Source organism: Histoplasma capsulatum (assembly GCF_000150115.1).
Source record: "Histoplasma capsulatum G186AR genomic scaffold supercont2.10, whole genome shotgun sequence".
In the NCBI taxonomy this organism is placed as follows: domain Eukaryota; kingdom Fungi; phylum Ascomycota; class Eurotiomycetes; order Onygenales; family Ajellomycetaceae; genus Histoplasma; species Histoplasma capsulatum.
Window position 1 is genome coordinate 695,528 of NW_025544810.1, and position 15,131 is coordinate 710,658.

Sequence of the window (15,131 nt, forward strand, 5' to 3'; positions counted from 1 at the left end):
CTGGAACAGCGACAACAAGCTGGTTTCTTGCAGTGTTGACTCTGCTGTTACTGACGATCAAAATTGGCCACCTCAATATTTTGATTAAGAGTTATGGAGGCAAAAATGGACAATGTCCAATTGCAGGAAGGAGGAGGTAGGAATGACCGCATCGGCGCGTGGGATGGCGCCAATGCTGGGCGTGCATGGTTGGGAGCATCACTCGGAATTCATCCGCACTTGCACTGGTTTTGGTTTCCCATATTTTTGTGTGCATCAAACAACATTCAGATGCACAGTATGGCTCAGTTCTGCAGGGAAACCTACATATACTCAGTATAAAAATCCGCAAAACATCCTCCAGTCCCCGTGCCTTCGTTCTTGCGATACCCTTTCCCTAAGTTGTTTTCTCTTGCTCAATACATTTCTTCTTACTACACCCTACGGCCCTAGCCAACTCGCCATACATACGAGGTCTTCTGGGTTGAACGGAGAACATAAACCAGTTTCTATTTTACTCTGCTCTTAAAACAAATATATTGTAACCCAGGAAGCCCTAAGAAGGAAGGGAAAGAAGCTGGATATCACAATGATAGATAAACCTACGTAGGTAATTGACGTGAAGGAATCTGGAAGGAATGGCGGTTCAAGAAAATGCCCGAAACATGAACAAAAGCCCAGCACAAGAGAAGGATGAGTATTAGTATGAGTTTCATTAATTACGAGAGTAGGCCATTTTGTTTTTATATTTTGATAAGTATTTAAATATGTATATATTCCTATATGCCCTCTTCATCCGTTAAAATATTTTGAAGTCTCTTGAGATACAAGGGGAAATGGACGGGAACAAGGACAAATAATGGGTATATGAATGGGTGATCATAGAGGCCCGGAAGGCTTTATGTACCAGAGCGGGATAGGATAGAGAGAAAATAACCATCCCTCAAAGATTTTTGTGTAAGGCATGGCGGTGGTTGGTCTGTGGCTGTTGAAAGGGATTTGGTGGTTAAAGCAGCCAGAGAAAGTAGATAGATCGAAGGTAATATCAAATAATCGAAAGTCAAAAAGGATGTAAAGAGAAAAGTTGAATGGCAAAGACAGCGACAAAGGAGTTTGCAATACAGAGAGTACACGAAACCAAAGACGGGAATGAAAGGAAAAGAAGTCGGTGATGTATTTTTGTCTAGGGAAGAGGAGAACGCGAGGCGGGAAAATGAAGGAATAGTAAAAGGGAAAAGGAGCAACAGGCAGGGAAACAAGAGAGAAACCACTTCAAAGAAGGGAATATAGTTTAATAATAGAAACAGATATCGTAAAATTCGTGAGAATAAGCTGCAAGAAAAGTGGTAAACAAGGTAGCTAGACAACGGACGAAGATGTGGGTATGTATGGAATGAGTTTAATTGCTTGCTCAAGTAGATGGATGAAAAATGAAAGGGAAAAAGAAGGAAACCCAAGCGGAGAAAGGCTGGAAGTGGAAAAAGGGGGGCAAGCCCACCGCAAGGGCAGCGGCAAGGAAACAGAACAAAATAGGGGATCAAATAGAGAAGAAAAAAACGCCGATGGGCTACAGACGAGATGGGCTTCAAATTATAGAAAGGAAAGAGCATAAGAGGAAGAACAAGGATGGAGAGAAATATGACACTTCAGCTTCTGGCAACCCTGTATATGAATGTACAGTCGAAATAAATAACACAATTGAAGAAGATAGAGGATAAGAAGATAGGATGGCGAAGGTAAATGAAGAGGTGCGACGGCGGAAGAGTTGACACGGAATAAGAAATATAATTAGCAGGTGGAAAGATTGTTTCCGAGAACTGCTGCGCAAGCTTTGGGGAGGAATTTGAAGGGATTTCTGTATTCCCTTTTCCTTTTTCCTTCTCCCTTATTCGTTTGGCTGCAGCTCAACTAGGAGGGCATATCATCTGAGCATTTCGTGTGAGGTGGAAAGCGCCACTGTTGTTATTGTTAAAGAGATACATTTACATGACAACGCAACAACCGCAGCCTTTCTCCTTCACTGGCGGATCATCCGCAGGTGGAGGTTGTGGTTTCGGTTGCGAGATCTGTGAGGGCTTTGGAGATAGGGAGGATTGCACCGTTGGTGTAGTTTTGTAACCACCATGGTCCGTCCCGCCTGTACTTGGGCGATTGTTGTTGTCCGGGGATTTCGCCGTCGGTGTTGGTGGCCAGAGGGAGGAAGCGGTATTGTTTTCTTGTGCTTTTTCGACATCCAGATTGGGAAGAGTGGGTTTGCTAACTTCATTAATAGCCAAGGGTGCGAATTCTCGGTCATACGTAGATGGAACTTTGCCCTCTCGTTGCCACTGCTCCTGTTGGAGTCTTTTCGCATGGGTGGGGAGAATTTGTTGGTCTTGTGGTAGGCGTGGATCGGGTTTATACATGGTCGCCAACCATGGCGGATCTCCCTCTGGACGGTTAACTGAGGTCCGGGGGCGATCATCCCCAGATCTAGTAGACGGACGCGGATTTGAGGAGCTGATGGAGCTGTTATTGTTGCTGCTGCCGGCCGTCGCTTTGGGTTTTGATGTTGATGGCTTGCGATTATTCGGGGGATTGGATGATTTACGGGCGGTGCTTGAGTGTCTAGCAGTTGCCTTCGGTTTCGTAGGAGAGGCTTGCTGTTGATAAGTGATACTGCCACTAGTGGGTCGGCTCGTGGGAGGAGTCGAGTCCGATGAGGTCAATGGTTGCGCCTGAGGTCTTGCTTGCCGCTCCGTTTGTTGCAGCGATTGCGGCTGGATTTCTGGTTCAGGAGCGTCACCGGCTGCGATTGATAGAGGATCGCTGAACTTGCGAGTTTTAGCATATGAAATGCTGTCATCATCTCCGCTCCCAAGGGTGTTGTTGCGTGTGCGATTTAGGGGGAATTCGCGTTCTAGGTGTTCTAGGGGGATAGGATGGGGACTGGTCGCAAAAACGGGTATTTTCGAAGAACTTTTCCTAAGTCCAAAAGCTTGGCGATATACTTGAGAAGCGTTTCTTCCTTCCTCGTACGGATCTGCAGCGATTTCCTCGGGTAAGCGAGGGTCTTCGAAAACGACCGGTCCACTGTCATCTGGTTCTTGTTCCTCATACTCAACAGGCACTGGGGATGTGATCCGCTGTCGTTTTTCTTCACGTGTTCCAGGCCATTGTTCGCCAATCTCCACCGTGCCGTTTGTGACATTGTTATGGGAATCGTGGCTCCTGCCTCGTCTGCTGCTTGACTTGCTTCCGGCACGAACCTGTCGCTGGTGGAGCTGAATGCCAAATTGTTGCAATTCCTCACTCTCGATTTTAGCCAATTTGTCCCGATGAATCCAATTAGCACTGTCTAATTCTTCGTTACTGAAGCCAACATTGTCAGTCTTCTTTTCCTCGGATTCCATTACGCTCACTGCACTCCTGTTGGCTGATTCTCGACCATACAAATCCAAAAGACTATCTACTTCACTGCCCGTCCTGCTGAGAGTTGGTTCCCGCTTGCCCAACGCATCTACTCGGTTGGGTAGGAGATATCCTGTGTCGCCCTGCCTCGAGCCAGACCGCGAGGAGTTCCCAGATCGTGAGGCTCCGTTGACTAGAGCAGGTTGGTTATGACGCGGACTTGACTTTGAATATGTGGCGGTCGAATCGTTCGAGGTTCGTGGCTTAGAGAATGAATGTGCATTTTGCGGCTGGGACTGTTGGGATACAATTAGCGAAGGGGCTTTTTCCAGAAGAAGAAATCTTGACGTAATGGATGAAGACATATATGAAAGGGCGTATTTCAAGGTTGAAAGAGGAATGATGTATAATTTTTTGACCTATGTCAGCTCGTCTGATTGGCATTTTCGGTCTCAGGGAGCCTGATAGGGAGACGGAGTTGGAGGGTCACAACACGCCATACAAACCATACACATCAGAACAAACGTAATTAAGCACCCATTGAGAGATGGAAAGGACAGAAAACAGACAGAGACAAGAAACAATTGAGGGGGGACGGTGTCACACGTACGTCTTGGCTGATTGGGACGGAGAAATCCCATGGTTGCTGCTCCTTTCCATTGACGCTGCTTGGCGATGGCAGAGCATCTACAGAATGCGTTGCAGCAGCCTCTGCCATGCCAGAAAACCCTATTCTATTTCTATTGTGCAACAAATCCGTTCTGGAACGAGCCAGAAAGATCTACTTCTTATCTTTATGGTTCCCTTTTGTTCTTCTCTCCTCGTCTTCTGCCTTTGATAGGTTGTTATCGGTCAATCCACTCCGGCCTGTAGAGCATACTAGATCCCATTTAAGCCGGACTCTGTGGTGGGTTGGGCCAGACAAATCAAAGGGACTAGAATCGTAACACGAAACAAAAACCTATGGAGGCACGAAACGAGGTGGGGTTATGATATTGGATTAACGACGATGTGCTGGTGCACTCGGAATTCCACAAAAACGGTCGAGAAAAGGAGTGCGGAGGATATGAAGGTCGGAGAGAGCAGTTCTGTCGTTGTGAGGCGCGAGGGAGTCTTCAGCATAGGACACGAAGACGCTGTAACGGCGTCGAGTCAACACGAATCAGGAAATCGATCAGCGATTAAAGGAAAGAGAGAGAGAAAAAAGATCGGCTCATATGTCCCCGCGTAGGGGAATTAATTAAATGAAGCACCTACTGAGCTGCTCAGCCCAGTGAGAGTTGGGGGAATGAAGGGAAAAGGAAGATGTGAGCAGTAAGAATGAGAAGGTTGATGTTTTCCCCTTAGGGTGGCAGAACTACAGGGATACAAAACTCCAGGCTAAAAGAGGAGAAGGTGAGAAACAAGCCCTGCCAGGCACAAAGGAGTGACATGCGCAGAAGACTGTACAAAGCAGGCAGAGAAGAAGAAAGAAGAGGCAGAAGGAGAGAGCGAGACAGAGCCTGAAAAACACAGACAATAGCCTGGGCTGGACAGTCGAAGTCAAGTTGGAGAGAGCGAGGTTGTTGGTTGGGGGCGTGCTCGCGAATCACCAACGCTTAGGAGCAAGGAAGGGTCCCGATGCGGCTGGCTAGCGTGAACCTCGAAGCTGTGCTGAACTGAGTGCTTCCACCCAAAACAAACCACCCGGTTACTCCACAGCTACAGCTTGCATCTTTCCGTAGTCCTTTCAAGATATGTACTGTGCATATCCTGTGGCTCTCCTGTACGCATTGCTGCGTCTGAGGATTGTTTTGCCGCTTCGGTTCCCCCATGGTGGGCCTGGCAAAAGGCCATCCCAGGATCGTCAGGGGCTAATGTGATTGGCTCTGTCGTTGGAAACCTCAATCTCCTTCACTGCCCAGTGTCCAGTGGATGTTCCTATTCCTACAATCTACTCGCAAAAAAAGGGGAAGTCGAGAATTCGAAGGGATACCATCCTTTTTAATTTCTTTTTTCGCCATCTTTGCGGAGTCATGAAACGAGCAGAAAGCGGGTCCGCCTTTGAATCATAATACTGTACCTTGGGAAATGGTTCCAGTGGACACTGGAAAACATAGGTCTGGAAAACTTAATGAGGTTTTCAATTGGGTTTATATTTTCTCTCTCTGCCCATTTATTATTTACTTTTATTCATTTCTTCTCTTATGATTTGAATAAAAACCGGTTTGATTGTTCTGAATAGCTTCTAGTGTCATGTTTCGTCCACTACATGTGTTCCTTCAATATAAATGATTGGCAGCCGGATCCAGAACAGCCTCACCAACAAGCTCAAGGAAAATAAAAGCAAATTGATCTATATATGCGTCATTCATTGACACAGAAGTTTTATATCTTTGTTGCGATTATCGGAACAAAATTGGGATGAAACAAAACAGATCCATTGATTGAATTCAACATGACAGACGATGCGAGGTTTGATGTGAGCTATAAAATACAGAATGCCAACAATGTGCTGTGCAGAAGAAAAAGGAAATCTCTCACCATGCCATCTCATCTATTATTTTACCTAGATGCAAAACCATATGAGGGGGAAAAAAGAGGTTAAAAAAATGCAAAATCCATGTCCCAATATCGGAATTACCTCACCCCCAACCACACCGCCACCAAAAAAAAATAGAAAAGACAAGAAAAGAAAAGCATCAAAAAGAAGAAACAGAACAGAAATAGGATCAATTATGAAAAAAGATGCATAAATACTGAGAACAGCAAAATTTATTAAAAAAAAAAAAAAAAAAAAAAAAAAAGGCCAAAGACCAAAGCCCATGTATGCGACATGTAATAGGACGAACAGGGCACATAATAGAAAAAAATAAAATGAGATGAAAGACAGAATCCTCTACCCCCGCCGATGCGCCTCATCAAGCAATTTCAACAAATTCTGCACCGTGACTATAAGCGTCCTCCTCTGCTGTCTCGCCTCCTCATTGCCATCAACCTCAATCCCATCAACCTTCAATATAACCTGCATCATCGTCGTCTCGCTGAGCTTGCGGTGCTCGACATCCCGCGTCTTCTGGTCCCCCGGTGGATGCTGGATGAATTCGCGAAGTAAAGGCTCGAGGGAATCGTGGAAATAACTGCTGAGGAGGCTGAGTTTCTCTTGCGGTGTACCGACAAAGTTGAGGTTTGGGGACGGTTTGGGGACGCGGGAGGGGCGGGGAGATGCAGACGCACTGGCGGAGGAGGCGGGACGGTAGTCAGTGGAGGCTGCAACTGAAGGCGGCGCGGACAGGTTGGGTGAATTGCTAGTGTAGGAGGATGGTGGAGATTGTTGTTGTTGGGGTGCTCGTTGTGGATGCTGTTGGTGATGCCGCTCGATAGGTATCGCAAATGGCTTAGATGTGCTTTGTGCAGATGCTTGCGTGTCGTTGGAGGCGTTCTTATTTTTATCATCGTTATTATTCTTACGCTTCTTCTGACGTCGCTTTTTGCGGCCACCACCGCCACTGGCGCCGTTGGCGCGAGGGGGAGATGAGGACTGCTCCGCAGCTTCAGAGGTTTCATAATATGCAGGCGTAACCAAACTCTCCTCACTCGACGTTTCTGGGAGGATGTTCGATACCACGCACATGGTTGCGGAATTCTGCTTCAGCCCGACATCCCTGGCCCTGGCGGAGTCATCTCTCAACACCGTGCCCTTATAGAGAAGTTTTATTTGCCTTGTGTCCGCAACGTCCAGCGCATTGGCAGCGGCCAATTTCACGCTCCCAACCGTTGTCAGTCCATCGCCGATGGAATAGGCAGGGAAGTTGAGACGGTACGTCTTCCCTCTATATTTTAGAATGATAACATCTGGCTCAGACTCGTCGTCGGCGACTGTGAGGGGATGCCGGCCGCTCTGCGGGTCAGTGGAGGAGTAACCTAGGTTATGTCGCGCGCTGGTGTAGTCGGCGTCATCGACTGTTACGTAGCTGTAGTCTTCATTGGTAACGGTTGGTGGGGAAGTGTTCCGATATGGAGATGAGCGCTCTCTCCATGGATTCCAGGTCATTGCAACAATAACCGCAAGAAGCAAGGCTGCTAGAACGGTGACTGCGAGGCGTGTGGTGGTGGGGGTTGATGAGGTAAGAAGTGGTAGGGACTCAAAGGGCTTCGCAAGGCTCGGTGACGATGTTAGGTCGGCTTTGGCAAGTTTGATCGCAAAGCGTGAGAGGACAGAACGCAGGGAGTTAGGCAGATGAGGTGCCAAAGACTCCAGATAAGAAGCGGACGTCGCGCTGATGGAGGAAAAATGAGAGGAAACGAAAATCATGGACCGATTGTGCCAAATGGAGGATAAGTAGGCGGGGCTTTGGTGGTGCATCGCAGAGTTGGCATCGGCGGCCTGGTGTTTTCTTTTTTTTTTTTTTTCTAAGCATTGACTTCAGGCAGCGGCCATGGGATGGCAAATGATGGCAGCCCAGTTGTTATTATTTGCTTGGTTCTAGGCGTAGTAGGGGCTAGGTCCCTTCAGGGGCCCAGCGCCCAAAAGCCAAGTTCCAGAGCAATGTGTCAAAACCAGCAAACAAATGGAAGAACAATCATTTAACAAGGAAAAAAAAAAAATCATTGATTAATTATACTTTGATAGAAAGGGTTATTTCTCCTGAGTTCCACAGAAAAATTGAACCAACCAGTCCATAGCGGTCAATGACAGTTCGCAAAAATGAGCTTGTCCACAATTTCATCTCGAATAACAGCATCCCCACCACCAACCATTAGGATTATGATGTAAAGTGAATTGCACAGAAACACTTGAAAGGGAGTAGAGTACATATATTCCATTCTACAACGCCAGATCAATTTGACAGATGACACAAAACTTCGAGAACGTTATTAGCCCACAAATATCTAATCGAGCGGCAGGCATCCATGACTCCTCCCTAGAATCTCGGAAGCTACCTATCTATGCAAAGTATTGATCTCCAGGATCTCTCGATTTCACGCTTCATATCTGCACCTGTCCTTCCGCAGGTCTCCCACCAAACCACCTCCCAAGATTTGTCGTACCATCTCCTGCATCAGATCCTTGACCTCCGAGCCATCTAGGCCGCTGGATTCCAACATTGTCCGCGCGCAGCCACTGTGGCGTGCTCGCCGTTTCGAAAGTGTTTCGGACGCGGTGCGCGAATGACTGGAAGAAATTCTCCTCTTCATCTTCCTCTGGCGCGGCTGCGACCGCTTGTATACGAGTCGAAACCGTAGCCCTGGCGGTTGGTCCCTGAGGCTGGTTCCTCGGTAGATCTGCCGGCGGTACCCATATCGTAGGACCGCTGGAAGGTGTAGACGCTGTTCGTCTATGTACTGGCGCCGCCCGCTGTGATGAAAGGCCCAGAGCGCCCGATCCAGTTAACTCACTTTCGATCAGTTCCCTGCCTTCCCGCCAGGCCCCAGTTCCAAATCCGCTAGAATTGAGTGCCACATCCTCATCGTCTTCGAGCAGACCGAAATCGAACCAGCTCTTAACTCGTCCGTATAGATTGAATAACGTCGCGCAAACGGGTATCAATATAAATATAGGAAAAATGTAGTCAAATCCCTTTCCTAGCGGGGTTAGGTTGATCAGACGTCCAAGGAAGTTGTAAAACGTCGTTTTCTTCTGGACGTCCTGGGGAAGGAATGTAAGAAAGTTGTAAGAAAGCGGAACCGTAAGTTTGGCGATTTGGCCTGCATACCAACAAGCACTTTCACTATAAGTGTTGCGAGGGACCAGAGCCCGGTTGCCCCAAACCTTGACATCCGTTACACCCACGAATGCTGCCGAGCACATGTAGAAAATCCATGCTGCAGATGCTACCTGGCCCAAGAACCCAATTGGCTCGGATTGAGTGGGATTGTGGACAACTGAAAGTGTGACAATAGAAGCTCTAGGGGCAAAAGACTTGATAATTTCGGACCAAACAACGCAAGCTGACGCTAACGAAAAGAAGCCCGCGAGAATTAGCCTCGCCGCCGGTAGAATATGAACGTAGATGTAGTAACGCAGGGTGGGGGTGATATAAGGAATTGATCTATTCGAAGAGGGCTGGAATGAAGGATGAGAGAATTCGAGACGTTTGGAGGCGGATGAATCAATAATCGCCTGGGTATCAGCAGCTTCTCTAACAAGCTTCTCCCATGCATTGGCGAAACGCGCATTTTGATGGCGCGCTCGAGCCAGGCGTCTGGTGATATCTGCGAGGTATCGTGCGGTAATTGTGGGCGGCACACTTGATCGTGACTCATTGGCGCCAGCAGAGGCCCGAAGCCTTGATTCGGGAATACTAGTCATATCAACCAGTTCGTCAATCCATTCCTGTAAATCGTATGGGGCACCTGTTTTGTTTTTGCGTAGCTGGGATACTTGAAACTCAAGATCCTCAAGATCAGCCATGGAATCTGTCAGGCGATCGTGTATTCGAGGGGCTCGGGCTTGGATCCTCCTAAGGTTGTTCCCCGGGTTTGCATTTCTTATGAGAGTACGAGGGATAACCACTAAGCCATGTCCCATCAGGTATATTGCGAGTGCCAGCCCCCAGAAATAAGCCAGAGCCATGACAAGGGCTTTTATAGATGTAAAATCGAAACCATTTTGTATAGATATGTAGATAAGTCCTGCGATACCAGATCCAAGAACAATCAATTGATACCGCCCATTCGAGCGCAGCGAGTATAAAATACGGTCCTTCGGAGTGCGATATCCGGAATCAACGTATTCACCAAGTAGAGGTAGAATGACCCTAAGTGCAGAGAGTTAGGATCTGGCAGCGGCCGAACAAAATGGAAAGGAAGGGAGCAGACAAGATGAGATCGACTACTAACCAGGTCATAACGAATGTCAACCAATAAGCAATCCTCCACGAAACAAGCATTACGCGAGGGGGAAGCCATATCCCCGAACTCGGTTCGTCTCCTCTCGTGCTCGATGTAAGGTCTATAGGGACAAGTAAAACCACGCTTGCGGGAAGGGCAAGAGCTAAAAAGACGGGGAAAGAGAGGAAGGCCGGGGTTGACCGCAACGGCAAATAGAGTCTGAGAAGAAGAAGAACTAGAATCGATATGACAAGAAGAGCAAGACACACGAATATGCCTGAACCCACAGGGGCGGAACTAGATGCAGCAACGGACGGAGACATGGCTACAGGGTCGGGCACACCGATGGCTTTCGGTGTAGAAGAGCTAGGTCAAGTCCTCTACCGACGAATCATGGTAAGCTAGTCTCATCGAACTGGCGCCTCGTTCTCTCGAGAGAAAAGTGTATAAGATACTTTGAAGAGCCTATGCTATTGAGGTGGAGACAGGAGTTGAGTTGGAGAAGAGAGGTCGGTTGTTGGTTGGTGCCTCCGATGTGATATGATATGGGGTGCATGGAGTGACGCAGGTATCGCGGCTCGGTCATGAGGCGGCTAATTTTAGTCAACCCCAGTTAGTTAGCCAACTGACTATGATTGGATGCTGGAGCCAGTGCGGGTTAGATAATCAGCAGGGGTCAGCACCCGCAAAGCATAGACCTGATTGGACATGATTTGTTACCGCTAGTAATTTTCGTCACCAAGCCTCGTTTCCTGGTTTACACGCTGAAGCTGGTAACAAAGACCGTGTTGAATGTGCTTATCTTTATCCATTCATTTCCTTTGGTCACTACGGAGTATTTTGAGTTGGCTTCTGCTCCCATTGCAATTTTGCTGGTTTCTAATACCACCTAATAGTTACCGAATAACACCCTGAGGTGGTGCGTGACAGCGGGGAACCAAGCCAGTAAAAAAGGGTTCTGCGTCTAGGTAGTCAAACCAACTAACCTTCAATAAACTTCCCAAGCTCATCTTCATCGATCAGGTTTCTGAGCAGACGTCGGCCGACTCCGATCCCTCTTAGGCTCTGTTGGGCCCTCGTCGTTCTGCTTGTCCTTCCTCTCGCCCAAACGACTTTTCTATCTCGTCTTGTTCTTGTGCTTGATGTGGCCCAGATCATAAGCCAGCAGCGTTGTTGTGCCTAACAGGAATTCTTAGTTTGCCTGTCACATCGTTGGCTACGGCGGGCTAACGCACTGGGTAACAACAACCTTGGCCCTTGTTCAGCCTGTCTGGATCTCTCTCGTTGCCTCGCTCCTCGCCCATACCCGCCTGCACTCCTCCAACCCCAGAATCTCAAAAGCAAAGCACCCAGATTAATCCTTATCCTCTCTCGATAACTTGCCATAGCCTACGTTCGTCTCTGCCTCACATCTCATAACCTATCTCCCCGCCAGACACCGTACATCTGCTCTGCTTGTCAGATCATAGCCGTCGTCGAACTTCTATCTGTATTTTGTTCCGCTCCGTCCCATCAGTACATGAACATCGTTCGATCTCAAATTTGGCGGCTAGGCCAACACCCACTATACGTGGAAGTTGAACACCTTCAAAGACCCTTCTTCACTATCAGGGGTGTTTATCGTGATATCGGTTGATGCTTAGACCGAAATCGCGCCGTCGGGAAGCCTTTTGAAGGTGGCTTTGAAGGCTTCCATTCCCAATATGAATCCAGTCAACTTTGCCAACCATGGAGGCCCGATGCCGATGGGAGATAAACCGCCATTTCCTCACATCCAGAACCAACCGAAAAATGAACCTACACATCAGATGCTACTGAAACATATATTTGCGGCCCTTCAGTCACAGGGCCCATTTCAAGGCTGGCAACGAGATGTGCCGATTCGAGACCGAGGCTCCAAGATCTTTCAAATGTAAGATATCATTGGCCACCTCCAGTCCGTTGGGCTGCTTGCTGGTTGTTCTTGTTAATGTGCTTCCTCTGAGAAAATTGCCCTTCGAATGGTGTCCCGTCATGTCAAGAGCCTTCCCAGCCAAAAATTTACAAACGCTAACCTGCAGTTTTCTTTTTGACTTACAAGCATATCCTCACTGCGCCTGGTTGAAAATAACCTTCAAAAGATATTAGCTGCCGCCGTGAACTACGAAGAAAAGGCTTTCAAACAATCAAGTGACAGGGTACGCTATTTCTCGTTACATGACCGTTCGAGATAAGTTACTGACTTGTTTTAGGCTGAGTATGAAAGAGAGTGCACCAACAAGTTAGGGCAGATAAGAGATAGTAGACAGCAACGAGCGGCGAACATGATGCAAAGTGGCATGACGATGTCACACGGTGGTCCTCATCCCGGCATAGCTACTCCTGCACAAAATAATGCCCAGCCAAATGTGTTTCCTGGTCAAATTCAACAACAGATGCAAGGTTCTCCGATGCAGATTCAACCACAACCCCAACAGCCAGGAATGAGAATGGGCCTACCGAATCAACAAGCGCAGATGCATCACCCTGGCTTCCCCCAAAACGGACAACGAGTGAATCCTGGCGCTTCTCGCGACGAAATGGGCGGGCTCCAACCTCACGAATTAGAACACGTCCGCCAGAGAGCAGATCAGATGATGCAACAAGCTCCACCAGCTGTGATACAGAAGCTTAGATCAGGCTTTCAAAGTATGAACCCCGAGCAACAACAGCGGGTGGCTCGGACAGGCGTAGATCCGGTTCTATACTTTTTCCGTCTACAAGCCGCAAAGGAACTCAAAAAGAAGACAAATTCTCGAGAAATGATACTGCCTCAGAACCAGGTTCCCGACACTGGCAATAATACGATCTCCAATCAGTCGATGAGCCCGCACCAGAGACAAATACCTCAGTCACTTATGGGCCTCCAAGGCAATTCTACGATTCCTGTGAGCGGACATCAAAACCTTGACAATGCATATGTAGGAAGTATTGATCATATACAAGGACAGCAGGCAGATGGGGTCCGCTCACAAGATGCAGGTCAACTTGTTGTTCCAGCCAGCGTTCCCCAGATGGGGGTCCAACCACATTTTAATAATTCGCAGCTTGGTATGTTTCCAGACGGGCAGCAAAATACTAATAGAGGAAATATCACACCTATGATTCTCGCGCAGCAACATCAACAACGGCAGAACATGCATAATTCCCAACAAGATACCGGGCCACATGCTGCACATTTCCAGGCTCAGGTGCAGGCTCAAGCTCAAGCACAGGCGCAGGTTCAGGCACATGCCCAGATTCAGGCCCAGGCGCAAGCTCAGGCGCAAGCTCAGGCACAAGCTCAGGCTCAAGCTCAGGCACAAGCTCAGGCTCAAGCTCAGGCTCAAGCTCAGGCTCAAGCTCAGGCTCAAGCTCAGGCGCAGTCGCAGGCTCAAGCAGTACAGGCACAGGCGCAAGCTCAAGCCCAGGCTCGTATACAAGCTGCGGCTAAGGCACAAATGGCAATGTCATCGCAAGTGAATCCTCAAATTCCACAATCTTTACCACAACAGAGCCCTGCAATGTCAGCAATCAATCGACCTGGAAGCATCGGCCAGATACCCCAGCCTCAAGGCGGTTCCCAGGGCCGACCTCCACCAAGGCCTCCTGGTATGGGTCAAGACCACCCGGTGGTTCCAAACCCTCAACATGCTATTCCACCAGGGCTGCCTCCCAGCCTTCGAAATCAACTAGCACAAATGTCGCCAGAACAAGCAGCTCACTTTATGCAAAGCTATCAGCGTCGCATGTTTGCCAGTAACCAAGCAATGGCTCGCTCAGGACAACAACCTAGCGTTCCTGTTCCACAGACCTCACAAGAAGTTAATCAGCAACCCACTCGCAATGGACAACTAGCCAACGAGGCAGCAATGCGAAATGCAATGACAATGTCACCTCAAACATACGGGCTGGGTGTGCCACTGCCCCAGAATCAAAATATTTCTCGCCAAGCATTGCAGCAACAGCAGCTGCAATTGCAACAGCGACAACAGGAAATCAAAATGCAGTTCGCTCGACAACAACAAGCGAATGTAGAACTGACAGAAGATCAAATCAAAGAGATGGATCGTGTTCCATTTCACCCACTCCTTATCAGTACGAATATCAATATCACCCAACCCCTGCCAAAAGGTGTTACGACTTGGGGACAACTCAAACTGTGGGTAGCGCAAAACCCTCATGCCCTTGGCGATGCCTCTCTGCCCAAACTCCAAGCGCTACAAAGATACCACTTTGTGCAGCTGAATTTGCATAGAGAGGGAACTCGAAAAACAGATCAAGAGTTCCAGTCGTCTGGTGGTGTCCTTCCACAGTCCCAACCCTTCAACATTCAGCAAGGGTTCCAACCTGGACAGCAACAACTTCAGCGTCCTCCAAACCTGCCTATGCTGCGCCCCATTACTGCGAACGAAGTTCAGGTTGCTCGACAAAGGCTAGGTCCTCAAGCTCAAAATTACACCGACGAACAAATTAAAGCATTTTTGGAAAAAAACAGGCAGAGGCATCATATGGGACCCCGTAGTGCAGTAGTGCCACCCAGCACATACGCTGCTCAGGCCATGAATCAAAACCAGGCGCTTCAGCCGCCCGTTCAACCCCAATCCCAGCCTCAACCTCAACAAATTCCCGTTCCTGTGGCACAACCTCCCACAAGCCAACCAGCCAAAACGCAAATCTCGCCTCCCATCGGCAAGCCTACGGCTTCCACTAGCACAAGGACTCCACGTGTTCAGCCTTCTAAACAATCGTTGAAATCACTTAAACGGCCCAGTGCTGATGATGTGGCTGAGGTTCAAAACCCAATCGTGCAACAGCAACAAAAGCCTAATATTCCCATGGCCCAAGCTCCTATGGCTCAGCCTACCAGTAAGCCAGCGGTTGCCGTCACCCAGCAACAAAAGACCCAGTTGGAAGGCCATATACGCCGGCAACAGTCTCAATCGAGGCAA

At 48.4% G+C, this 15,131-nt stretch overlaps 4 protein-coding genes across 4 annotated transcripts in view; 1 reads left to right on the top strand and 3 right to left on the bottom strand.

The window, feature by feature from the left end:
- Positions 1 to 1,961: 1,961 nt before the first annotated feature.
- HCBG_06891 (uncharacterized protein) lies at positions 1,962 to 4,417 on the bottom strand (the record flags this gene model as incomplete). Its single annotated transcript, XM_045433940.1, has 2 exons — positions 1,962 to 3,665; positions 3,980 to 4,417. The coding sequence occupies 2 exons, from the start codon at positions 4,085 to 4,087 to the stop codon at positions 1,962 to 1,964; spliced, it is 1,812 nt and encodes a 603-aa protein (XP_045285421.1).
- A 1,830-nt stretch (positions 4,418 to 6,247) lies between these two features.
- On the bottom strand, positions 6,248 to 7,714 carry HCBG_06892 (BAG domain-containing protein; the record flags this gene model as incomplete). Its single annotated transcript, XM_045433941.1, has 1 exon — positions 6,248 to 7,714. One exon carries the CDS (start codon positions 7,712 to 7,714, stop codon positions 6,248 to 6,250), a length of 1,467 nt encoding a protein of 488 aa, XP_045285422.1.
- Positions 7,715 to 8,123: 409 nt separating this feature from the next.
- Positions 8,124 to 9,925, bottom strand: HCBG_06893 (LMBR1 domain-containing protein; the record flags this gene model as incomplete). The annotated part of the gene is made up of 1 exon (XM_045433942.1): positions 8,124 to 9,925. The coding sequence occupies one exon, from the start codon at positions 9,923 to 9,925 to the stop codon at positions 8,339 to 8,341; it is 1,587 nt and encodes a 528-aa protein (XP_045285423.1).
- Positions 9,926 to 10,455: 530 nt separating this feature from the next.
- Positions 10,456 to 15,131, top strand: part of HCBG_06894 (uncharacterized protein) — a gene marked incomplete at both ends in the record, with an annotated part of 6,653 nt that continues 1,977 nt past the window's right edge. The window contains 6 exons of the mRNA XM_045433943.1: positions 10,456 to 10,578; positions 11,079 to 11,101; positions 11,188 to 11,326; positions 11,826 to 12,094; positions 12,263 to 12,359; positions 12,414 to 15,048. Coding sequence (XP_045285424.1) covers positions 10,456 to 10,578; positions 11,079 to 11,101; positions 11,188 to 11,326; positions 11,826 to 12,094; positions 12,263 to 12,359; positions 12,414 to 15,048 — 3,286 coding nt within the window. The remainder of the gene's footprint in view (positions 10,579 to 11,078; positions 11,102 to 11,187; positions 11,327 to 11,825; positions 12,095 to 12,262; positions 12,360 to 12,413; positions 15,049 to 15,131) is intronic.